The sequence below is a fragment of the Aotus nancymaae genome, unplaced genomic scaffold (genome assembly GCF_030222135.1).
Source record: "Aotus nancymaae isolate 86718 unplaced genomic scaffold, 86718_ANA_hifiasm-v0.15.2.pri h1tg000002l, whole genome shotgun sequence".
Taxonomy (NCBI): domain Eukaryota; kingdom Metazoa; phylum Chordata; class Mammalia; order Primates; family Aotidae; genus Aotus; species Aotus nancymaae.
In genome coordinates this window covers 52552983-52579408 of record NW_026988413.1, presented here as the reverse complement: position 1 = coordinate 52579408, position 26426 = coordinate 52552983, and the positions used below count along the sequence as shown (strand labels likewise).

The window sequence follows — 26426 nt, the reverse complement described above, 5'->3', positions numbered from 1 at the left end:
AAAATTAGCCAGGGGCAGTGGCTTGCACCTGTAGTCCCAGGTACTTGGGAGACTGAGGCAGGAGGATCATTTGAACCCAGGAGTTTGAAGCTGGGATAAGCTATGATTGTATATTGTACACTCCAGCCTGGGTCACAGAGTGTAACCTTGTCTTTTAAAAAAAAAAAAAAAAAAAAGAGTGATCACTGTGAACTTTCAGAGCCCCGAGGCTTCAGAGAAAAAAACCTGATATGTGCAAAGAAACAATAATCAGAATATTAAACTTCTTCATAAAATTTTAAATGCTACAAGTCAATGAAAAAATGTCTTTAAAATTATGTAGGGAAATGATTTTCAATCCAGTTATATATTCAGATTACCAATTTAAGTGTGAGAGTAGAATAAAAATATTTTCAAGCGTGCAAGGATTCTAAATATTGACCTCCCACACATCTTTTCACAGAAAGCTAATGGAGGAGGTACTTCATCAAAATAAAGGAGCAAACCAAGAAGGAGGCAGTCACTCGGATCCAGGAAACAGCAGTCACTCCGCTTCCACACAGAAAGGGCAAAGACATGTTCCAGGATAGCAGAAACTGTTTTCATTCTAATTCTTCAAGCACAATTTAATTTTTGAACTATGTGCCTATCTTACTCTGATTTAAAAAAATGCAGGCTGGATGGGGTGGCTCACGCCTGTAATCCCAGCACTTTGGGAGGCTGAGGTGGGTGAGGGAGGCTGAGGTCAGGAGTTTGAGACCAGCCTGGCCAACATGGTGAAACCCCATCTCTACTAAAAATACAAAAATTAGCCAGCCATGGTGGCGGGCGCCTGCAATCCCAGCTACTTGGGAGGCTCAGGCAGGAGAATAGCTTGAACCCAGGAGGTAGAGGTTGCCATGAGCCGAGATCACGCCATTGCTCTGCAGCCTGGGTGACAGAGCGAGACTCTGTCTCAAAACACTAACAGCAAAAAAAGCAGTGTAATTAAGAAGAAAACTGGCTGAAACACTCCATAAGTTCTGGTTGCCAGATAAAAGAGAGGAGAAGATGAGTGGAAGAGATTCCTGGGGAGTAAGCTGAGCATGGAAGCTGTGCTCTAGCCCAGAAGTGGCTGTGGGAGCAAAGGGAGAAACAGGGATGCATGACGGTATGCTTGCGTGTGCACACACACACTGGGAGCGGGGAGCTCTGCATCACTTCCTTTTTAGGTTCACTTCCCTCAGGGTGCACGCAGCCTCCTGGAGATGATGGAGTGGTGGATGCTTTCAGGACCTTTTAGCTCTGGTTGCTGCACTCCAGGGTGACACCTGGCGGGAAGGAGTTCCCTGGAACCAGCTTGGCTCAGAAAAAGCAAGGCTTGGGTGAGGAGTGATGGTGAATTGGGCGAGGAGTCACGGGAAGGTGTTGACACAGTCACTCAAGTTTGTTTAGTGGCCGTTCACTCTTTCCCTCTCCACATTACATCACCCTTCCCCCCTCTGCCCGCCAGTCTGGTCTAAAGTCAAAGTATAGGATGATGGCTCTTGTCCAGTTCAACTCAGGGAAATGCAGAGAAAGTCCCACACCACCACTTTGAGGAAGCAGAACATCAGCCTTTTGTCTGAGTGTGTTGGGGAAGAGAGCAGAAGGTAATTGACCTTAATTCAGTCCTTACTATGTGCCAGGCATGAAATGTACACTTCTTATTCCATCCACCTTAGGTGAGTAAACTAGGATCTACCTTTCGTAGACGGGAATTTTTTTTTCCCTTTTGGTGGAGAATGGTGTCTCGCTATGTTGCCAAGGCTGCTCTCGAATTCCTGGGCTCAAGCTATTCTCCCACTTCTGCCTTCCCAGGCATTGGGATTACATGCATGAGCCACCACGCCTGGCCTCAGATGAGGAAATTTTTCTAAAGTTAATAAGAAATGGAGGGGTTTTGTGCCCATCTGCATGATCTCAAACCTCCCAGACTGAGAAGCAGATGTAGAAACAGCGCAGAGACAAATATATAAGAAGTCAGGGAGAGAACAAGGTCGGGCGTGGCAGCTCATGCCTGTAATCCCAGCACTTGGAGAGGCCAAGGCAAGAGGATTGCTTGAGCCCAGGAGTTTAAGACCAGCTTGGGCAACACAATTAGACTCTGTTTCTACAAAAAAAAGAGAATTGGCTTACAGTGTGGCAATATCACTGTCCTAATGAGATACAGAATGGAACAGAAGTTGCTTTTACTCCAGACTCATCCCTGCCCTTTGTCAGGAATCTAGGACCTTCTGCTTCTCTCCACACTGTCCCTGTCAGTTTAAGATTAACTAGAGTTTGCCCTTTCGTACTTCAGACTGCATGTGCAAGCATCTATGAGGCAGAGGGGACTGTGCCCAGATTTTGTGGCACTGGCTTCCTGAGGGCTCTCAGCCTGGCTTGTCAGAGCCCAGGTTGACCCTGGCCCTCTTCACCCTCTTCAACAGTCCTGGTGGGTTTGGCTGGGCTAGTCATCCCTAGCCCTCAGGCTTTTTGAAGCAAGCAATGTGTTCCTTTAGAGTTGGAGGCAAAGAAACAGAACATATGAGTGTGTTATTCCAGGCTCCTCGGGCTGAGGGCAAAGGCACGGAGGGCAGGCAAATGGAAATCAGGCAGTGTCGAGGCCTGCATTCCCTCCCTCCACCTTCCGTGGAGTACCCCTCCCACTCACTAACAGCTACCATCGATGGAGTGCTTCTTATGTGCTTGGTACTTCCTCACTTGACTCTGATTAGCTCCACTGTACAGATGAGCAATCTGAGGCTAGACAGGCTAAGAACCATGACCAAGCTTGCCTAGTTAGTAGGCATGGAGTTGAGATTTCCCCTTCAAATCCCATTCCAACCCTTGTTATCTAACTTTAACTTTTCTAATTCTAGACTCAAGTTCCTTTTTTAGTAATCCCTGACAAGAATGGGTTGCAATGTAAGAATATGAGAACTAAAATATTTTCAAGGTTAACAAAAAGAAATAAATTCACACACGTTAGCATTTCCTACAAAGGGAACTCACAAGTGGGAGGGAATGACAATAAATTCCATTCATGTGGGATAGTTTTTTTTTTTTTTTTTGCTAAGAACAGATAATCTGTGTAGATTAAACATCTATTATATATACATCAATATGAGTAAAGAAATGTTTTTCTAAGTTTTGTGTCATTACAATATTCAACTCTGATCATGCCTGTTCAATCTTTAATTGCAGCGATCTTGCCCTAACCTAAGATAAGGGTAGGACATTTTCCTGATTAACTTTGGAAAAAAGTTCTCCCCTGAATTTTCTGGTGCCTGTCTCAACCTTGAAAAGCATTCTCAAAGATGATTCTGTGGGCCGCGTGCGGTGGCTCATGCCTGTAATCTCAGCACTTCGGGAGGCTGAGGTGGACGAATCACCTGAGTTTAGGAGTTCGAGACCAGCTTGGCCAACACGGTGAAACCCCATCTCTACTAAAAATACAAAAGTTAGCCAGGCATGGTGGCACATGCCTGTAATCCCAGCTACTTGGGAGGCTGAGGCTGGAGAATTGCTGGAACCCGGGAGAGGGAGGTTGCAGTGAACTGAGATTGCACCATTGCACTCCAGCCTAGCCTAGGCGACAGAGCAAACCTCCATCTCAAAAAAAAAAAAAAGATTCTGTTACCAACGTTTGTAATGTGTTCCTTTGCCCCTCCACTTCCTTTCCAGAGACATTCTTTTTGCTGATTAACCTCACCCCTCCTTTTCTGCTTCCCTAAGAGAACACAAACAGCTGGCATTTCTCTATAGATGAACATTCCTCTGAAAATTAAACCAAAAAGGAACAGTCGGAGCAGATCCTTCAGGCTCCACTGTCTGTTTTATTGTTTAACAGCTGCTCCCTTGTTTCTCTGTAAAGCCAGGTACCACTGCTTGGGTGAGAAGTGCCTCCATCAGTCAAAAATGGAAGGAGATTTGTATAATCAAAGAAGGCGTTCCCTGGAGTTCTTGGGGAACCCAAGGAGATCCCTGAGCGAGTGTGGGGGACGATGGCTCTGGGTCCATGTGTGAGCTGAGCTAGGGTCCAGGTGGAGGCAGGTCTGCTTTCTTATCGAGCACCCATGTAAGGTCGTGCTGGAATGGAAATGTTCGACAGCTACAAAGATGTTTAAAAGCCGCTGTATACAGAATTGAAGCCCCTTCCAGAAGTTTGGAAGGGAATTGTTGCCCCAACTCTAAAACAAGGGTAATATCCTTAACCAACACCCAATATCACGGTGAGAAGTCATTATAAAATGACCTTGCAAGGTGAGGGGTGGCCAGGAAAGTAGCATGTCAATGGCGACAGTGACGGCATGATGGTGAGCATGATGGAAGTGCTGGCGATGGCAATTCCATCTGACCACATCTTCCTGAATGCCCGAGGCTGAGCTCGGCCATAATGACAGAGGGACTCTGGCTGGCAAACTGGGTCAGGCTTGCACCAACATGGAAGGCGTCAGGGTGAGAGCCTGGCAGATCAGGAGTGACTGCTATCAAGTATTTGATTTTGCTTTAAAAATCAACTCCCTCCCCTTCTTTTATGACTATGTCCTTTTAAAGCTTATTTGCTACCCATTGAGATTCACACTGTATACATAAAAGACATCAGATAATACTATTATCTGCACTTCTCATGGAGTATTATTAATGTTTCCTTTTTATAAAAATTATGGCTACTTGATTCTTATCTCATTTTTAAACTCTAAATTTCTGAAAAGCGGGGTCTAGCTTCATTAATCTCTGCACCCCTGCCTGAGAGTACCTAACATGGAATCTTGCTTATGGAGTGAGCACTCAATAAATATTTTTGAATAAATGGTTCCCTGTCCCATTATTTGGAAACTGAGCTGCTGCCTGTCAAAAAACAGACATGCATGGATTTTAAATTACTTTTAATCCAAATGAGTTTTAATTCTGTTTTCTATTTTTTCCTTTCTGTCCAGGACAACCAAATAGAACCGCAAACAGGTGGCCCAGAAGAGCAGCTTTCCTGATGTGGAGACACGTGGAAGGACAAACAACCTCTGCTATGCCAATTTCCCCTTTCATCCTGATGATAGAAGGGCGTGGAAAAAAATACCACGGGAAATGAACTAGCATGGTGCAGTGAGCGCCTAAGAGGTGCTAATAACCTATCCACCCCGGTTTCCCTACTCCGCTCCAGGAATTGTCAACTAATATCAAAACCTAGGCAACCAGGAAGTCACCTGGCGGCTGATGTGTCACAGTTCCTGGTTATTTGTTTCCAGCTTACTCTTGCTCTGTAAAAACACACACTGTCTGATATAAGGTCTGGTGGTCTGCTCTGAAGTCTGCTGCTGCTAACAATGCTGATGACAGTGATGATGATAATGATGACAGCAGTAAAATCTGTTGAACACTATGTGGCAGGCACCGGGCTGGGCCTCTTATGTACATTATCTCATTTAAACTTTACTCCTGCCTTAGGAAGTAGTACTATTATGACTTCCATTTAAAACATGATCAGACCACACGCCACAGACCCAGCAAGCTACAGTCACTTGACCAAGCACTCAGGGCTTCTATCGTCAAGGTGGTACTTACCTAGGAAGTACAGAGTTAGGTGGCCTGGATTTTGCAGGGGATGCAACTTTCGGTTCTGGCCCAGAGCTCCCTGAAGACCCTGGCAGAGAATCCTGTGCCGGCCCAGATTGGTTTGGAAGTATTTCCCTTGTGGAAATCAGGAGATGCTCTTTATCTTTAACTTCTTTTTCCCGGGACTTGGCTTTGTGTTCTGCCAGGAGGAGGTCAAATTGCTTTTTCCGGCCCGGGACTGCCCTCCGATGGCTTAGCGAATGTGTCTAAGGAGAAGAGAAATGAAAAGCACAGCCTCTTTGATCAGCACATAAACCTGCTTCCCCAGGCCCTCCATTTCAGAAATAGCAATTCATGGAAATTTAGAGGTGCTTGAAAAGTCAACTTCAAGGCAACAGCTCCTGTTCTGTGGCTAGGAAGAGGCAGAGACCACACGAATGCAACCATGCCCTACACTCCTGGTGTTAAGAAGTCAAAGCTTCCTCCAAAAAATGGCATAGGATGATGAGCTTCAGCGCAGAACCCATGAAAACCTCTCTGATGAAAGGCAACTGCGAGGGAATGCTAGAGTTAATCCAGGTGCAGGTGGGAGGCTCAATTCGGCCCAGACAAACAGAGCCACCAAGCAGAGAGGGCCATCGCCTTGATCCCAAGAAGCACTAGCAGTTCAGTATGAAATACAGGGCTTTGGGCTACCCAATGGCGGCCACCTTGGGTCAGCTGTTCCCCAGGCCACCCCGGTGTGGCTGGATCAGGGGCGCGGCATATCATCCTCCCCTCCAGGGCTGCCTTTCAGGGCGCTGCCGCCGCCGCCGCCGCCGCTGCCGCTGCTCCTGCATACATTAAAACGTAGCAGGCTTTAGAACCGCCTGTGAGTGCCTATAAATACAATTTACTGTCTGGCCTCACAAGTAACAGGGGAAGCCTAGTTTTTTTTTTTTTTTTTCCTTCTTAAAAAGCCAGCCAGCTTGAGGCAGGCACTCTGCTACCATGGACGAGAAGAAAGCATTTCCCTTACAAAGAACAGCTGGGGGTCATGTCGAGGTTCCACACCCTGCCGTGTGCAGAGAGTGGCATGCAAACATTTCGACAAAGGCCCCAGCGAGAGCAGGAAGTATTTTTTATGGAAAGAGAAATACCTTGCAGGTGAGGGATCTTGTGCAAGGTTTCTTTGTCTCGGGATCCAATACTCCACAGTGTTTATTTGGGTCAAATTCTCTCTCTGGTTTAAGAAACAAACAAAAAATATAAGAAAAAAGGAGACTAAATAGGATTTGGCATTAAGACTACATTTAAAAAAAAATGCACATTTGCACCAACAAGTGAGACATTGTCAGGCAATCTGTTTTTTGTTTTTTTGTTTTTCGTTTTCTCAACCGGCTGCTAAAATGCTTCCAGAACCGCTTGGTGGGGAAATGGTGCTCCCCTCTGAACCCAGAGTTTCCAAGTCTAGCTTCGGCAGGATGGCCTAACATAGCACAAAGCTCGGGGAAGAGGGCGGGAGCAGGCACCAAAGGGAAGGAGAGGAGCCATGCCGCTCTTAACGCTTTATTTCACTTGCAATGGGTCCACAGGTCCTTGGCATTTGGGCATAGCTGGCTGCAGACCAGGGAGAGCCACCTGAGACCCAACGGCCTCTTTCATGGGCTGCTCCAAGAGTGCAGAAACCCTGACTCCGGCTCCTGCCTTCTTGCTAGTTTTAGCCATTTAAGTGGGAGATTACTCCTTGACGTGTCAGAATGACCTGGCTCTCTCACACTGGACAAAGCCCTCAGCACAGGCTTTACACACATCCTCGCTGACCACAAACACCATTTACCTGATGGAGGGAGACTCTGGCAGTGTTACAGGCAGGGGCAGGGGAGGAGGCTGAACTTGAACGTGCAGAGAGGGCAGGGTCTGCTCATCTCACAGCTGCTCCCCGCCCCCACTGTCCTGAGCCTGATGCTTCATGTGGGAATAAAACACGGCAGGCTGCCCCTGTGAGATGAAGGATGTCTGTGCGGAGAGGCCAGGTTTCACCAGCTCCTGCCTTTCCAGTTGACTGTGGACAGCTTGTGTGGCAGTTACATCTAAGGAGCCTGTTCTTTCTATGCTCATCTTGGGTTCTTCACCCCTGCCAGGATGACAATCATGCTGTCCTCACCTTTAAAATGAGGGCTTCTGAGTTGATCTCTTTTTTTTATTTTTATTTTTTGAGACAGGGTCTCGCTCTGTTGCCCAGGCTGAAGTCCAGTGGTAGGATCACAAGGCTCACTGCAGCTTGACCTCCTGGGCTCAAGCCATCCTACTGCCTCAGCCTCCTGAGTAAGAGGTATACACCACCATGCCCGGCTCATTTTTATTTTTTGCAGATACGGGGTCTCACTACACTCTCCAGACTAGGGGATCTCTTAAGGATTCTTTGGCCTTTAAAATTTCACCTCTCAGATGGCCTGTGCCGTTTTTGGAAGGCACCAAGCAAACATGTGAGTCCCGCAGAGCAGGAAAGACACAGCCCTCTGGGCATGTGGGGCATCTGGTAACAGTGTTGGTGGTGGTAGGGGTGTACAGAAATTGGTGGTACATCCTTAAGACCCTGGAATGGCTGCAAACTCAAAAAAGGTTACCTAACCAGAAAACTGTCTGAAATTGGTGGAGTAAACTCTGAGAATACAATAAAGCTCAGATTATAACATAATAAATAAATGTATTCTATTTTCAAAAGCTTTGAGGGTCACAGGGAGGTTGCAGTGATGGTGCCTATGGCATGCACAGGAAAACCACTCTGCACCCAAGCAGATTCCCTGGCTGGTTACCAAAGTGCCTCTCTGCTTTCTTTCTTTTTATCTGCCTTTTCTCTCTCTCTGTTTTTTAAAAATGTTTTTCTTTTTTTTTTTTTTAAGCTTCACTTAGGGAAAAAAAAAACTGCTAGGCCTGGAGATGCTGGTCTGCTCGGAGCCCTCTCTGACTAGGCTGCCTGGCTTGGTGTTTCCTCTTGGGTCTGTCAGTGTCAGGCCTGTGCCTGGTCCCACACCAGCGCCTCCTGTCGACCTGGAGCTGAGCAGGCTGTTGGCTGTGGGGAGGAGCTGGCTGCCAAATGTGAAAGTGAGGCAGAAACAAGCAAAAGACCCAATAAAACAGGACAACCCACAGAATGCAAAAACCACACGCGGCAAAAAAAACCCCCAAACAACTTCAGATGAGGTCGCAGGCTGGAAGCCAAGGCCGTGCTTCTGGTACAGCGAGGACCCCTTGGCCTCTAGCCACTGTGCCCACGCCTACCGGTTTTCCGGGGATGGTGCCACCACCTCTGAGGAGTGAAACCGAGCTTTCCATTCAGGAAGAGCCAGGCACTGGAGGCTCCAGCTTGAACCGTGAGGCCCACGGTGCTTAGGAAGAGTGCCAGGCTCTCCCTTCCTCTCTTGACAGTGGGTGGGCAGTGCCGGCAGGGATGTGCAAGGCACGATACCTGCTTTATTTGAATGCTTTGGGACTGAGGGACTTTTCAGACATAATTTTTAAGAGAGTTACAGATGAAAGACAGAAAAACTAGAAATACAGTCAAATACAGAAGTAGACAATAAAATTACCAACAATTCCTTGGGTGCTTAAAAATCAAGCTTAACCCGAGGACAGTTTCTCTGTCATAGTGTGGCTGTCACTGTATTTTACTTTCTCTGGCCACCATTAGGGAGTGCCCATGATGTGTGAAGAAGTTATGATGATTATGGCTTCTCCTGGTCTTTCAGAGAAAGCAAAAACTGACACGTTTAGTTCTGCAGCAGATTCAAAGCAAACATTACCCACGTGGGGGCCTCCAGCAGAGCAACCGTCATCTCAGAGAAGGGCCCCATGTGCCTCTCCTGGCACCCCAAGTGTCTGTTCAGACAACCAAGGAGCAGACCCAAAAGAGGCCGCCCCAATACCCCATGGGCACTGCCAGCCCCAGCATTCCTGTTTGGGAATTCCAACCTGAGTATGGGGGATAGACGGTTGTAAACCCAACTGCAGAATCAACCTGGAAACTCCCGAGGCCAAAGGACAGAGGCTGTGTGTCCCTGTGCAGCACAGCGCTGGCGGGGCTGCCCCTGGCACACCTTGAGCCACCATGAGATGCCTGTGTGTGTGTGTTGTCCAGCTTCTTAGCAGTGAAGCGTCTATGGAAGCCAGCGCTAGTTCAAGCTGTCAGCATGATGCGGATACACAGAACCACCTGCTCACAAGACCCTCGGAATCTACAGACTGGGTTGGTGCAGGGCACCCTGCCACCTGGGTTGCGAGGGTCACTCCCATTAAGCACTGAACTAAGTCAGGGACTTAATCTGCCCAGGGAAGAAGAGACCTGGTTTTCCCTTGCATTTTTAGGTGGGGTTCCTGTTTGCAGGTGAGCTCCACGTCCCCCTTAAAAGTAAGACAGACCTGCTTAATGACAAGAACACATCACTCCTTGGTTATGGATGCGACTCCCTTTCAGTCTAATCATGAGTCAGACCCTGACGACACTGACACATACCTGAAAGTCTCCTGTAAGGCTTGTTGCTGTTTTTGGTGCCATTTTGGTGTTTCTTGTCTATGGTGGTTGGCAGAATTCCTTTGCCATTTAAGATCTTCTCTGGTGAAGGTGGCACTGACTTGGACATCAGGACCGGCTTAATTAAAGGAGGGGTGGAGACAGCAGAGGACGAGGTGGAGGAGGCGGAAACTGCAGTAGTGGCTGTGGAGTTCATTTTGACATTGGCACCATCTGCCTTCACTAGGTTAGGAATTTTCTCTAAACTGACTACAGGAACCGGAACGCTGAAAAATAAATGAACAAACACACACAATTGCCTTCTTTGATACATTTAGTCTGCTGAGGAGCCATACCCGCTTATCATTATCAGAACATGTCCTTATCACTTATTTATACCCCTCCTATAAGCAAGCAGCATGAGTCCAGTTTTGAAGGGAGCGAGCTCTGTGCCCTGGAAAGGATCAACAGGGGGTGCAAGGCTGGCACGGCACCAGGGGTGGCATCAGGGCTGACTGATTACCTCTCATGCTGGGCTGCCCCATAGATCCTGCAGCTCCCCCCTTCCCGGGCCCTAGAGGTTGACGGTCTCCGACACAGCACCTTGGGCAGAACAAGGCGCCCGCTGGGAAGCTCAGGAAGAGATGCCGTTTGTCCCCTGAAGACAGTGTGCCACTGCTGAATCACGCCCCCTCCCCCCGCCGCTCAGCTAGTCCCCAGCCCGGCCCGGATCGGGCCTGACATCTGCTTAGCTCCGGAGTGCTGACAGGATCACACCACACGGAGGCATGGCTGGAGGCCAGCGTGCTGCACGGCGTGCTGTCGGACGGCTTCTGGATCACTCTCACATCCTGGGGATGGGCTCAAATTGAGTGAGCCGCCATGTAGCATTATCCAATATTCCATTTTAGGCAGCGAGTTATGTAAATAGGCAATTCTCAAGGCTGGCAGGTGAGAGGATGAATTTTAAGAAGGCAGAGCACAAAGGTGTGCTTGACTCTTCAGAATCTGTCACCTTAGCCCCCTTCCCTGCTATTTCTCCTGTATGGGATGTGCATTTGATTTCTCTGCCTCTTTAATGCAGAAGGATCTGTGTCTGGGGGGCTGTGGAGAACTCTGTCTCAGGGTCTTAAAAGATGAGATGAATAAGCTTTGCTTTGGTCCCTGAGCTAGATTCCCTTTCCTCCTGGCAGGAGGGGAGAATGCTAACATGGGCTCCCCAGTCATCTCTGAGCTGAGAGTGAAGCCTACTTAGCTATTTGAATGCCAAATGATCTAGAATATGGCTTTTACATTCCTGCAGGCAATGTAGGGCAGGGAAGAGGGGCTGTTTTTGGCAGGCGAAGAATCTTATCTGTCCACATGGTGGGCTGGCTCTCCCTTCTTTAAGATTCATTCACAGATTATTTCTTTGATCAACTTGTTCATGAAATTATTTTAGCCCCATCCCAGCCCCTGCCCCTTTTATGTCTTTGAAACAGGATCACAGCTGTTTGTTACAGACCTTTGCCAGTGAGAAGGGTGCAGAGTAGTGGAACAGACTGTGGCTGGACATTATGGGCTTCTCCCTCGGACCACATACCTTCTCGGGCTGGGGAAAGGTGATGTGGGCTTCAAGTCCCATGTGAGGGGACACTAGAATGACAGTTTTTGGTAACACCCCGTGCCACTGCCAATTCCGTCCTTGATCAGAGTGTCTCAGTCTCTGACACAGAGCTGAACTGCTGTTCCTTTCTATTTAATGCCAATTCTCAAAGCACTCCCCTATCACTGAAGAATGGCACAAGGAGCCCTTTGAGAATGGGTGCACCAAGACGCTACACAGAGATTACCTGGTGAAATTAGTGCTGCATTCCTGATTTTTTTCCAAGTGATAAGAGATGCAAAACAATGTGATACAGAATTCTTCTAGGCTTACTCCTTGGCACATTTAAAAAGCCGCAAGTGACAGAAATCAGGGTTCTGAAGAGAGATTTGTATACCCGGGTTCACAGCAGCTTTATTCACAGTAGCCAGAGGTGGAAGCAGCCCAAGTGTCCATCGGCAGATGAATGAAGAAGCAAAACGTGGCATATTCAGCTTTAAAAAGGAAGGAAATGCTGACACGGGCAGGCGCCTTGAGGATATTATGTTAAATGAAATAAGCCAGTTACAAAAGACAGATACTGTACAATTCCACTTATATGAGGTACCTGGAGTAGTCAAGTTCATAGAGACAGGAAGTAGAACAGTGGTTGCCAGGGAATGGGGGGCAGGGAGAATGGGCAGGTTTTGTTAATGCCCGTTGAATAACTGTATAGAGTTTCAGTTTTGCAAGATGGAAAAAAAAGTTCTGGAGACTGGTTGCATGACAGTGGGAATGTAGTTAATACTATCCAAATGTACATTAAAAATGGTTAAGGTGGTAAATTTTATGTTAGGTGTATTTTACCACACTTAAATTTTTTTTACATATACAAACTAAAAAAAAAAAAAAAAAAAAAATTACAAAACTCTTACAACCTATTATACTTCAATAAACCTGATCTTAAAAATACAGATCAGGGCCGGGCACAGTGGCTCAAGCCGGTAATCCCAGCACTTTGGGAGGCTGAGGCAGGTGGATCATGAGGTCAGGAGTTCAACACCAGCCTGGCCAACATGGTGAAACTCTGTCTCTACTAAAACCACAGAAATTAGCTGGGCATGGTGGCATTCCTGTAATCCCAGCTACTCGGGATGCTGAGGTAAGAGAACTGCTTGAACCAGAACCTAGGAGGTGGAGGTTGCAGTGAGCCGAGATTGTGCCACTGTACTATGCCAGCCTGGGTGACAGAGCGAGACTCTGACTCAAAAAAAAAACCAAAAAACAAAAAACAATTATCAGTGGCCTGGTGTGGTGGCTCATGCCTGTAATCCTAGCACTTTGGAGTCTGAGGCAGGAGGATTGCTTGAGCTTGGGGGTTTGAGACCAGCCTGGGCAACATAGTGAGACGAGTCTCTACAAAATAAAAATAAAAATTAGCCAGGCATGGTGGTATGTGCCTGTAGTCCCAGTTACTTGGGAGGCTGCAAGTGGATCACTTGAGCTCAAGAGTTTGAGGTTACAGTAAGCTATGATCACACTATTGCAAGGCAGCCTGGACGACAGAGCAAGACTGTGTCTCAACTCATCCCACAGGCCCCGCCGGCACCCCCCAAACCCAAACTTATTGGCCAGGTGTGGTGGCTGATGCCTGTAGTCCCAGCATTTTGGGGGCCAGGGTGAGAGGACTGCTTGAGGCCAGGTTTTATTTTTTGAGACAGAGTCTCTGTTGCTCAAGCTGGAGTGGGCAGTGGCACAATCTTGGCTCACTGAAACCTCCGCCTCCTGGATTCAAGTGATTATCTTGCCTCAGCCTCCCAAGTAGCTGGGATTACAGGTGTGCACCACCACACTTGGCTAATTTTTGTATTTTTAGTAGAGATGGGGTTTCACCATGTTGACCAGGCTGATCTCGAACTCCTGACCTCAAGTGATCCTCCCGCCTCAGCCTCCCAAAGTGGTGGGATTATGATCCTCCCGCCTCAGCCTCCCAAAGTGGTGGGATTACGATCCTCCCACCTCAGCCTCCCAAAGTGGTAGGATTACAGGTACGAGCCACCACGTTCAGCCGTTTTTTTTTTGTTTTTTTTTGACATGGAGTCTTGCTCTTGTTGCCCAGGTTGGAGTGTGCAATGGCACAATCTCAGCTCACTGCAACCTCTGCCTCTTGGGTTCAAGCAATTCTCCTGCCTCAGCCTCCCGAGTGGCTGGAATTATAGGTATATGCCATCACATCTGGCTAATTTTTGTACTTTTAGTAGAGATAGCGTTTCACCATGTTGGCCAGGCTGGTCTCGAACTCCTGACCTCAGGTGATTCACCTGCCTCAGCCTCCCAAAGTGCTGGGATTACAGGCATAAACCACTGCTCCTGGCTGAGGCCAGGTATTTGAGACCAGCCTGGACAACATAGTGAGACCATGTCTCTACAAAAAGCTGGGCATGGTGGTGCACACACCTAGTCCCAGCTACATGAGAGCCTGAGGGAGGAGTGTCGCTTGAGCCCAGGAGTTTGAGACTGCAGCGAGCTAGGATTGTGCCACCGTATTCCAGCCCAGGTAACAAAGTGAGACCCTAGCTCGGGAAAAAAAAAATTATAAGAATCTGTTCTGTTCAAAAAGCTTTTATTGATTTAATTTCTCACCCTTGTTTTTATCTGTTGACTTTTATTTATTTAGGGAAAAAAAATTAAACTTCAAGTGATATTGATATGAACACATGGACAGCTAGCCAGGTGAGAAGGTGCTCTAGGACCTGGGCAGCCTTCTCTGATGTATTAATATTTCTTTGTGAAGCCAAGTTAGTTCAGGAAAGGAAATTAGAACTTGAAGTTCCAGATCTAGTTCTCATTGCATGAGCTGGTACAAGTTAACATAATGCCTCTAGTTTCTGTGAAAAATGCCCTATGTAGATGTTAGGCCCTTAGGCCTTCAGCAGACAAAGATATGATACCTGGGATAGAATAATCCAGGCAATTGTACAGATAGAAATATATTTAAAAACCAAGCCAAGCAGCCCTCAAATGCTCACAGCACAGTCTGCGTTTCTCATCTAAAGCCAATGTGCAGCTCTGAATGTGCTCCTTAAGGCAGCTACATGAGCACAGGTGCACCAGGTCCCGGCATGTAGAACCATGCCAGTCATCTCCTTGGTGACACTCCTTCCCAACTGTGTGTAACTGAGTTTGGGCCAGGCCAGCTAATGTCTGTGACTGTCTCCTAATTTGGAATTTTTTCCACTATGTAATGAGTATGGCCCATTCATACTCTACTGTCAATGCTTCCAGAACTCAGCTGGATGCGAAATCGGAGCCCACCGGAAACAGGAAAGACAGCCTGACATGCAGTCCTCTGGAATGAAGAATAAGAAGTGTTGGGGGAAAAAAGTCTGATCAAGAATGTTTCAAAGGTTTCAAACACCAGGTGAATTGGTAAGGAGCTGGGCCACTGAGTAAACACCTCTGATGTTAGGTAAAAGGATGGCAACTTGGCAGGAGGAGAGAAAGGAGACTGAGCCCTTTTGAGTGCGTTCTAAGGGTATTCACTAGCTAGTGGACAAGGGCTTAGAAGAGTGAGGGAGGAGAGCGTGGAGCTGCCTCTGATACTTTCTTCTTTGGTGTCCCTTCTCTCCCTCAAAAGCTTTGGGCTTTCTCTGGAAGGGAACCTGCCTTGGCCTGCACTGAGAAGATACAGAAGTAGGCAGCTGAGTGACGGTGGCAAAAGCATTTGACCTCGCCATCCTCTTCCCCAGTGTACATGCTAGCCATTGGGCCAGACTTTCTTCACTGCAGCTGGCGACAGCCCCGAGATCCTGAACTGAGAGAGCAAAGGAGGACACGGTCACAGGACAGTGCCACAGAATCTGGAAAGCCAATCCCAGAGATGATCCTTTTTAACCAAACAGATCCCGCTGACATAAGAGCCTATGTAGAGCCCCGCCCCCACCTCCCGTACACGCAGATCACACATGTGCCTATGCTCTAGCCAGTGGGACAGTGCAGTCACAGGGAAGCCAGCGTCTCAGAATTGTCTTCTGCTTCCGCTCACTGTCCCCGCATGCATTCCCCTCACTTCCTCTGCTGTCACCTTCCCTGGCCAGCAAAGTGTCCCAGCCTTGGGCACACCCCTTCCAGATGGCCATGGGCCCTGAATGACAGGGTTGGCTTTTTTCCATTTGGAAAGAAGCCAAAAGGTTCTGACCGCTGCTTTCACAGTATAGGCATCTCCCATCTTCTTTGTGTCTAATCACAGTAATGCAAACACCTCCCTGTGCAGGTGGTGGGACCTGGGAGGGGGTGGTGAGTTGGCAATAGCCTGATGGCTGACTCAGCAATTTATTATGCTGTTTGCTTAGGTGACAAACAAGCCTGGCAGTTACCCCCAAGCTTAGCTAAAGCCCTTCAAAGTTCCTTTCCCTTCAGTCTAAAGGATGCATGTGCACACTTCCCAAAGTCACACAATTAGCTGCATTTATCAACTCACGATTGTCCTTTCTTTGTGGGGCAGTGTTTGAAAGGGAAAGATGAGTCCCCACGCTTCCCCTGCTGCTTTCATAATGCCTGTTTTGTTCACTTGGGATGAACTCTTTCAGGGAGCTCAGGGCTGCAGCCTGTTCCCCTGCTGTGTCTAATATGCTGGGAGTAGTTATCTCCTCATCATCTCTGTACCTCTGTCTCGGTCCTGGGAAAGGAACCCAATGCCGAGAACACCCTCCCTCACCCCTCTTGCTACGTGGGGGCGGTATCTACCTCTGTTTCTTTTGTGCTGCTTTAGTTGCCCACGTCTTCTTCCTGTGTGCTTGGCCTGTCTGAATTTATCTTTCTAGATCAAGGCGGGTCCTCTGGCTTTAAGAAACATGGTTCTCTTGGCATCAAGAAGATTCCCCTCCCTGCCCAGTGATGTCTGCAAAAGAACAGAGGTGGAGACTCGTGACGGTGCCATTGCAAGAGCCACCAATGCGCCACAGGGCCAGCTGCCCTCCTGCCAGCTACGCTTTCCTGGTGATCATGATCTATTCTTTTATTATCAACAGATATGCCTTAAGAGAATGGTTCAGAATGTCTTTAGGTCTGCAGAAATTATTGCCAGCCCTTCTTCACTTACCAGAGCAGGGTAAAGATGAATTTGACAGGCAGGAGCCTGAAGACATATGGTATTTGTGCTGTGGGTTTTGTGTCTGATGAGAGTTCTCAGCTGTCTGATTTCCTCCACCAATTCCTCCCACAAAAGCCTATGTGCTTATGCTGCTGGCCTGGCAGAATTTTGAGAGCCTCTGACTCACTGGCAGAGCCTTAGAAGGGCCATGTTACCCAGCCTCTTGGCTTCCAAGCAGTGATAGCATTAAGTCATCCCAAAGAAAAAGGAATGTACCCTCTTTTAAAATGCCCTTGGAGAAGGAATTCAATTTGGCTCTCTCGGATGTATTTTGGCGGCTACTATGAGGAGATTATTTATATCCAATCTAAATTCTTTAAGTAGAAGAAATACTTGGGGAGATTCTAGAAGGCTGAGAGGCAGGCAATCAGTAAGAATCAGGGTAAATAACAGAGACACAAGGTCCTACTGTGGCATGACAGATACAGTTGGTACTGCATACATCCTGACAAGTGAATAAATGGTATTTTGTGTGTGTGTCTGGAAAAATATTGGGAAAACTTTCAGAAGCCTGTCTGTGAACTCCTTTAGCAAACAGAAAACAGGCTTTCAACCACAGAGCATGGTAAATAAGAACATCTGCCGGCCGGGCGTGGTGGCTCACGCCTATAATCCAAGCACTTTGGAGGCCAAGGCAGGCGGATCACCTGAGGTCGGGAGTTCAAGACCAGCCTGACCAACACGGTGAAACCTCGTCTTAATTAAAAAAAAAAAAAAAAAAAAAAAGAATATCTGCTAGATAAATCTAATACTATTCTGTGGCTGAGCGTCAGGCCTGGTTGTTAGAGAGGAGACATCGTGTCTGATCTCTCCTGGCCTTTGTACAGTTTTGGGTTCTCTCCCACATAACACACCTTCAGTAAACTGGGGAAATGTGGTCAGAACACACAGCTATCGGGTGAGTGGTCCTGGCAGCAGAGGCAAAAGAAAGATGGGTTAGCAGGGCTCAATTCTAGCCTAGAGTGGTGTCATGCAGAGCTCGACAGGGACCCACCGCCACCAAGGTCAGACTGTCATCAGTGACTTTGACGATGGGCCAAGACTTTGTTCCTCAATTGGGTTAAGAGATGATTAGCTGCTGAGAAGAATAATGTGGGATTTCCTCCTGAGTCAGTTAGGTGGGAGGAAAAAATGAACAAGCTGACTTGGAAGAACTGTAAAAATGGCCAGGAGCAAATCAAATAAAATCAGGGAGAACAAGTATGACTGAATTGAAGGTCTGTGCCTTGTCAATATTCTGGCAAATTCATAGAGTGTGGAGTGTTTCAAGATAGTATAGGATAAGGCTTAGGAATACAGTCTTTCAAATCAGACCAACCTAGACTCAAATCCTGACTTTTCTGTTGCTGGATGCATTACGGTATCACAGCCTTCTGGCTACCAGGTTTCAGGGCCTCAGTGAGCCCATCAGGACTCAGTAAGGATGAGAAAGGGTACAGCGGGCCTGGTAAGGAGGGAGCGCTGGTTTTAGTCCTGCCTTGGTGGGGTGGCCTCACACAGTGCAAAGCCCACACAAACATATGTGGCTGCCCGGCCTAACTTATCTCAGGTCTTCGTGCCTCAGTTTCACTATCAGTCAAATGAAGATAACAAGAGATTCCTGAAGTGATTAAATGAGATAATAGATACCAAGTGCTTAGCATTGTGGCAGGCACATAGCAGACTCTCAATCAACTGTAACTAAATAAAAAAGGGACAGGGGATCCCAGCATCTGCTCTCATCCCCCTGATACTTGTAGGGTATTATATGTGGGGTGCAAATCATGGTCACCATCAGAAACCTTCTGTCTCCTCAGTCCCTTCTGGTCCCACAGTAGAAGGAGGGGCAGACAGGGTGGAGGAAGCACCAGCGGAGGGTGGGGGCAGTGGCCTTCCACATTCATGCAGAGTAGAGGACCCCTTCTGGGTGGCACAGCGAAGAGGAAAAGCAGAACGAGGTGGGGCCAGACTCAATGACCCTTTTCCAGGACCTGTCAGCCCTACTTCGCAATCCCACCTAGTTCTCCATCCCGCGTATTCTAGGCACTGCTTAAGCCTGGACTAGTGGTTAAAGGTCCCATCTGGAGAGGACGTTCTAGAAGAAGAGTAAGGAGGAACTCCAGCCTCCTCACATACAAACATGTGGTCTCCTGCAATCCTGAAGCATGTTAGGCACCGGAGCTCTCCGCTAGTTCTAAGATGTCTTCCAGAGAAAGACATCTTAGAACCAGTGGAGCCCCCCTCTGGCTGCTCCCGTTTTCTGGAAGCAGGAGGCCCCAGCACAGGTCTCCCTGCTGGTCTGTTAGTCTCTCTTGTACTTCTGTTATTCACGGCTTCCCAGGGCATGGAGCTCAGAAGGTGGTCTCCAAATCCGCTGGGTGAATAAGGGATACTAAGTGTCCTGACAGTCCTGGGGAGTCCTAGTGCCCTAGAACTGTGAAAAAATCCACAAGCCAGAGAACAGGAGAAGATAAAAAAGGAAAAATCGAGCCCTCATGCAGTGGGACATACGATGCTGCACAGGCTGCCTTTGGGACCAGCTGTGTCTGCAGCAGTGTGGCCTCAGGCAGGGAGTATAGGAGGGTTTTAAGGACAACCCCAGACCAATCAACTGCACCTGCTAAGTGCCTTTCCTCCGCACATGAGAACAAAGAGTCACACAATTCCAATGAATGGCCACTGAAATTCACATCAATGCAGAAATGGTATCAGAGCCTTGGAGGCAGGAATTGAGAAGGCAGACATTAGGAGGCAAGTGGATTCTGCAGGGAGCGCTGGTGCAGGGTGAGGCAAAGCCCCAAGCACCCGTCGCCAGCACTGGCCCAGAACAGGCTCCTCTCGGGAGCAGCAAGCGGAAGCGCTCCCCTCTGCAGCCACCAGAGGTCATTGGTTCCTGCTGTTCGAGCTGCAAGCTGCTCTGTCTGCAACGCCTTCCAGCCAGTACAGTTCAGACAGTTACTGTTTCCCAACAGTGCTGGAGGCAATACTGACCCAAGGGAAGACAGGGCAACTCCTTACAGAACACCCTCCATTCCCCTGCCAGGAAGGCTGGAAGCTGGCACCCTGAGCAGAGACCCTGGGCTCCCATCCTCAGCTTTTGGCCTTCAAGAAGCTTTTTCTGAGCACACTGAGAGATGAGGAAATGGCAAAGCATCCCAGGCTACTGATCGGTGCTCTGGCTTCTGGCCAGGTACCCTGACACCTGCTGCTCCCAGTTTCCTGCCAGAGGAAAAGCCCCTGGGAGCACCTTCCCTCTCCTGGGCATCACTCACTCACTCTGGTTTTTCCTTTTTGGTATTAGAATCCAGTTCTGGGCAGGCAGCCTTGCACCTGAACCACCTCCATCCAGAAAACAAAGCACATTTTCTTTTTAAACATTTAAAAATTTATTCTGAATGGCATTTTGCCATATTAAAAAAAAAAAAAAGAGTTTACTCTTCACACTGACCTGCAGCAAACTCAGGATAGCTCTGTCCCAAATTAAATAGACTTTCTTTTTTTAAACTCTATGTTAGCAACATCAGGCTGGGTGCGGTGGCTCACACCTGTAATCCCAGCACTTTGGGAGGCCGAGGCAGGTGGATTACTTGAGGTCAGGAGTTTGAGACTAGCCTGACCAACATGGCAAAACCCTGTCTCTACGAAAAATACAAAAGCTAGCCAGGCATGGTGGTGTACACCTGAATCCCAGTTACTAGGGAGGTTGAGGCAGGAGGATTTCTTGAACCCACAGGATGGAGGCTGCAGTGAGCCGAGATTGTGCCACTGCACTCCAGTCTAGAAGCCAGGGTCAGACTCCACCTCAAACAAACAAAAACAACAACCAAAAAACTCCATGTTAACATCATCAACATCCAGTTCGAAACCAGCTCTTCCCTGACAGTTACTCACAAGTCAGTCTGACCAAAGTCCACCTCTTAAACAGGCCTCAGCATCCCTTGCAATCTTTCTGGCTTGGCCTCTCTGTGTGTTCTAATCTGTTTGCACTCAGCCAATGCAAATCTGACCAAGAGAGGCTTTGTGGGCTGCCCATGGCCCAGAGGTCCAAGTACAACCTTCACAGCCTGGCCCCCCACCCCTCCTGGCCGAGCTACCTTCTCCCACAGCCTCACTGGACTTCTCCCTTCTCCTTGAACACCAGTGCTCCGGCCTGGCTCTGTGCCTTTCCGTGGGCCGGGCTCTCCTGCTGGTGTGCCCTCCCCCGTTCTCCGGGTGAACACTCCCCCATCTGTCCAGATCCGGAGGAAACATCCTCTTCTCTCCCAGTGCCTGCTGTTCCTTCCTAGGTGTTTCTGCTGCACTCATCATGTCCTATGGCAAGGTTTTATTTTGACATCTATGTGCCCTGACCAGACTGTGAGCTGCCTGACAATGGGAACCCTATCCCAGTATACACGTCGCTCTGGAATGATCCCAGCAGCCTATACATTATCTAGCATTTAGGAAAGTCTCGATAAATGTTTGATGAATGAATTAATGTTCTCAGTGAAGGTTAAATCATGTAACACAATACAAGCCAAACTGGCACCCCACCAAGGCTTGGTAAGAACAAATGCTTAGGTGGGAATCAGGCTGCAGCTGCCTCTCCTCTTCCAAGGAGAAGAGACTGGGCGATGACAAAGGTGAAGTGTGCGCTCATGGTGACACATACTGCACAGGCACAAGCAGTGAGTTATGCACCCACATGCAATGCTGTGTTTAATCTCCACCCCCAATTTCATAAATGCGGAGCCTGAGGCTGAGAAACACTGCCCCAGGTCATTCCACAAAATGAAGGGCGGAATGGGCTTGACGTCAGGCAGCACCGAGGGTGGTGCTCCTTACTGCAGCACTGGAAGCCAGACGGCCCGGGATTGAGTCACAGCTCTCCTGCTGTCCCACTGTGTGTATAATCTCGGCCCATCACTTCACCTCTTTGGGCCTCTATTTTCTTATCTTCATCACAAAATAGTCTTTAGGCTCAAGTAGGATTGGGCTATGAAAGCATCTACACATCATAATGAGCTACGCAGCCATGAAGGACCATGGTTACTGATCTCTGTGGTTCATTCCTCTTCTTTCCTTCAGGCCATTTTTTTTTTTTTTTGAGTGTAGTGGTAAAATCTTGGCTCACAGCAACCTCTGCCTCCCAGGTTCAAGCAATTCTCGCGCCTCAGCCTCCCAAGTACCTAGGATAACAGGCACACACCACCATGCCAGGCTAATTTTTTTTGTATTTTTAGTAGAGATGGGGTTTCACCATGTTGGTCAGGCTGGTCTTGAACTCCTGACCTCAAGTGATCCACCCGCGTTGGCCTCCCAAAGTGCTGGGATTACAGGCATGAGCAACAACGCCTGGCTGCTTCAGGCCATTTTCTTCCTTCCCTGGCTGTCTTGGTCTTACTGTCCCTCCCTAGGCTGGATTCCCTATTTCTGAGCACTTCTGTGACTTCACAAGGTTGGCTGCGTTTACACCCAAGGAGCTGTCCATTGTCCTTACCTTTGCTCATCTGAAAACCCAGTGAGCAGGCAGCACTTAGATGCTGAAATTCCCACTGCCTCCCTGTCTTCGAAGGGATACTATGCCCCTTCCCCGACACCGCAGATGCTTGAATATTCTGGTCTGTGTATCACCCCACCCTCTCTTAGCCCTTCCCCCTGAAGTCCATCACAAAAATGTTAAACTTCTACTCAGTAGGCAAACAACTGAGAGCCACCAAAGAGCTGTGGGCAGAGCAGGGGCACACATCATCCTGGTGGGGTGTGCGGGGTGGCCTGGAGGAAGGGCAGAGCGAGGGGCAAGGAGGCCAGGGAGCGGGGACTGCAAGCATCCTGCTGAGGAATGCGGGGCAGTCAAAGGGGTAGGGCCCTGCAGTGTCTAAGGCTCCTTGGGTTGCTCGTATTTCATAGCCTGAGACGACTCCCTGTGTCTTCAGGGAACCATCAATCCTGAGCCTTGGTCTTACCCCCAGTTCATGCCAGCACCAGGCAGGAAGAGATAAGCCGTCCAGTTTCTCCCACAGGCGTCTGGCCAGGGCCTCTCAGTGATTGCTTCCCTCTCCATAAAGCGCTGGGAAGACTTCCAGAGCACTTCCACTCCCTCAGCCCCAGTCGCTCTGGGAGGACCCGCCTGGTATTTCCAAGCATTTGGAGAGGAGCCCCACCTACCTGGGGAGAGGAAGTCCTCCCCCACCTGCTGCAGGGCATGCACAGGGAGGCCAGGGAGCCTGCTGATTTTTCTTTTGCTTTGGCTCATTTTCCTCCTGGAGCAGTGGGCTCATCTCCTGCATTTTTAATAGCTGAGCATATTTAGCATTCAACATACACGTGTGGGTTGATAAGGCCCAAAGAGAAGGCAACAAGCCATCCAGGGGAGGAAATCCTCCTCCTACCTCCTCCCTGCCTCCTGCCCACCACAGCCTACATCAGTGGGTCGGAGCTCCTCATCAATTCGCCAGGCCAGACCAGGGTAGCCAAAGTGACAGCAGCTGGGAGAGTCAGACTGGCTGATTCTGTCGCTGTGCCAGGGTCTGATCCTATGGCTGAGCGGGGACTCATAAGTAAAAGCTGAAATGCTCATCTGAGTTCAAAAAAGCCAAACAGCCATAATTCTTTATTGATTCTTCCCTGGAGACTGAGTCATCTTACCCACCTCCCTCCACTTTACCAATTACACGGATGCCAATGCTGTGGGATGGTGGCCAGGTATCCCTGACCTCGGGCTCCCACAAAGGTGGTCCCTACCAGCAGGACAGTGAACTAGTGGAAGGGGGCTCTGAGAGCCCACGTGCAGGGCTAGGGATGTGGGGCAGCCTATGAGTCCTGTCAGGCAGTTCTGCAGGGGACAAACCTGGTAACGTGGCAATGCTCTCTCTGTTTTCCCCTTTCTTCTTTTTCTTCTTCTTCTTTTTTGTTTTTTTTAAGACAGTCTCACTCTGTTGCCTAGGCTGGAGTGCAGTGGTGTGATCTTGGCTCACTGCAACCTCTGTCTCCCAGATTCAAGTGATTCTCCTGCCTCAGCCGCCCAAGTGCCTGGGATTACACTACACTCCCAAGTGTCTGGGATTATACTACACCTGGCTAGTTTTTGTACTTTTAGTAGGGACAGGGTTTCAACATGCTGGCCAGGCTGGTCTTAAATGCTTGATCGCAGGTGATTCACCCACCTTAGCCTCCCAAAGTGCTGGAATTACAGGTGTGAGCCACCACGCCCAGCCTTTCCCTTTCTTGTAATGCAGTTATTTTTTAACCTACTCAGCCACATAAAGGAGAAAATAACAAAACCACAGACCATTTAACCTTGTGCAGGAATGCCAGGAGGTCGGCCTGAACTCTAGAGTAGTTTTTGCATTGCTGTACATGTAAATTTGAGCTATCTGGAAACGGCATCCCTAACCTGCTGTTAACTCTAATCAAGGGCCACGGGCCAGCAGGGGCTGGCACTGCTTATGCTTTCTTGGCCAGTAGGGGCCGATACAGAGCTCACGTGGAGCAATGGAACAGAACTTGGGCGGGGGTTCTCTGCACCGCCTGATGCAGGTCCTCCAGGTCTGTTTCCACCACAGACCCAGCAGCACCAGACCGAGGGGAGAAAGGGGCTGGAATTCAGCAACTCCTGTTGGGAGTGTAACATTTAAAGAGATCAGAGGAGCCCAATTAACACAATTTTGAATTGAAAAAACCAGAGGGTCCCACCCAGGGTCCTTGACCCATGTGTCTAGATCCAGCAGCCACTCACCACTTCAGGCTACTGAGCATTTAAAATGTGGCTACTGTGGGGGCCAGGCGCCATGGCTCACAGCTGTAATCCCAGCACTTTGGGAGGATAAAGTAGGTGGATCCCTTGAACTCAGGAGTTCGAGACGGTGAAACTCTAACTCTACAAACAATACAAAAATTAGCCAGGCACAGCAGCATGTGCCTGTAGTCCCAGCTACTTGGGAAGCTGAGGTGGGAGGATCACTTGAGCACAGGAGGTTGAGGCTGTAGCAAGCTGAGATCACACCACTGCACTCCAGCCCCAGCTTGGGTGACAGAGTGAGACCCTGTCTCAAATAAATAAAAAAATAAATTACATAAATGTGGCTACTGTAGTTGAAGAGCGGGATTTTAAATTTCATTTTAGTTCATTAAAATTTAAGAACAGATACTTGATTCAGTTATTAGAAAATGTTTTTTGTTTGTTTGTTTTGAGATGGAGTCTTGCTCTGTCGCCAGGCTGGAGTGCAGTGGCGTGATCTCGGCTCACTGCAACCTCTGCCTCCAGGGTTCAAGCGATTCTCCTGCCTCAGCCTCCTGAGTAGCTGGGACCACAGGTGTTAGCCACCACACCTGGCTAGTTTTCTGTATTTTAGTAGAGACGGGGTTTCACCGTGTTGGCCAGGATAGTCTTGATCTCCTGACCTCGTGATCTACTGGTGTCAGCTTCCCAAAGTGCTGGGATTATAGGTGTGAGCCACCATGCCTGGCCTAGAAAATGTTTAAATATATATAGAACAATTTGGGTATGTCAATCTATTTTATAATCTATAGTTTTTATGAAATCTACAAGTAGATCAAATATTTCTGATGAAAATTTAGTGTCCAAACTGAAATGTGCTGTAAGTGCAATAAAATACATGCAGGATTTTGGAGACTTATGAAAAGAAAGTATTGTAATCTATCTCATTGCTTATATGTTGCAATGGTAGTATTTTGAATATATTAGGTTAAAGAAGATAGTCATGTGTCACTTAATGATGGGGCTACGTTCTAAGAAATGCAATGAGAGGTGATTTTGTCATGCTCCCATCACAGAGTGCACTAACACAAACCACTGCACACTGGCCTGGGCGACAGAGCTCTACCCGGTCTCAAAAGAATAAAAAAAAGTGACTAGCTCCACTTTTCCAATGGATCACCCTCTTCTTGCTGGTCTGGGCAGGATCTGTCCTGTCAAGTGTGAAAGGTGCTTGAGCCTAAGCTGTATGGTACAGCCACTTGTTCCTAGGGCACGAACCTGTATAGCATGTGACTGTACTGAATACTGTAGGCAACTGTAATACAAGGGTAAGTATTTGTGTGTCTAAACATATCTAATTATAGAAAAGCTAGCCAGGTGCGGTGGCTCACACCTGTAATCCCAGCACTTTGGGAGGCCGAGGCAGGTGGATCACTCACCTGAGGTCAGCAGTTCGAGACCAGCCTGCCCAACATAGTGAAATCTTGTTTCTACTAAAAATACGAAAATTAGTCGGGTGTGGTGGTGTGTGCCTGTAATCCTAGCTACTCAGGAGGCTAATGCAGGAGAATTGCTTGAACCTGGGAGGTGGAGGCTGTAGTAAGCCGAGATTGTGCCATTGCACCCCAGCTGGGTGACAAGAGCGAAACTTCGTCTCAAAACAAAACAAAAAAAGAAAAGCTACAGTAAAAATATGGTATAATCATCTTATGGGACAACTGTTGACTAAAACGTTGTTATGTGGCACATGACTATTTTTTTTTTTTTTGAGGTGAAGTCTCACTCACTTTGTTGCCCAGGCTGGAGTGCAGTGCCAATATCTCTGCTCACTGCAACCTCTGCCTCCCAGGTTCAAACAAGTCTCTGGCCTCAGCCTCCTGAAGAGCTGGGATTTCAGGCATGCGCCACCGTGCCTGGCTAATTTTTTTGTATTTTTAGTAGAGACTGGGTTCCACCATGTTGGCCAGGCTGGTCTTGAACTCTTGACCTCAAGTGATGTATCCAC

At 48.3% G+C, this 26426-nt stretch overlaps 1 protein-coding gene across 17 annotated transcripts in view; it reads right to left on the bottom strand.

The window, feature by feature from the left end:
• ATXN7L1 (ataxin 7 like 1) overlaps nt 1–26426 on the bottom strand; it is a 266971-nt gene that overhangs the window by 25843 nt on the left and 214702 nt on the right. For 15 of the 17 annotated variants that reach the window (XR_010341980.1, XR_010341989.1, XR_010341982.1 and 12 more), the window contains 3 exons: nt 10031–10314; nt 6675–6757; nt 5545–5801 (listed from right to left, as the gene is read on the bottom strand). Coding sequence is in view for 6 of the 17 variants with exons in the window: in XM_012456205.2 (XP_012311628.2) it covers nt 5545–5801; nt 6675–6757; nt 10031–10314 (624 nt within the window). In the remaining 11 variants the exon portion in view is untranslated. Of the gene's footprint in view, nt 1–5544; nt 5802–6674; nt 6758–10030; nt 10315–11859; nt 12105–16337; nt 16787–26426 lie in introns of those variants that run through there. The other 2 variants (XR_010341995.1, XR_010341994.1) reach the window with 2 other exon arrangements.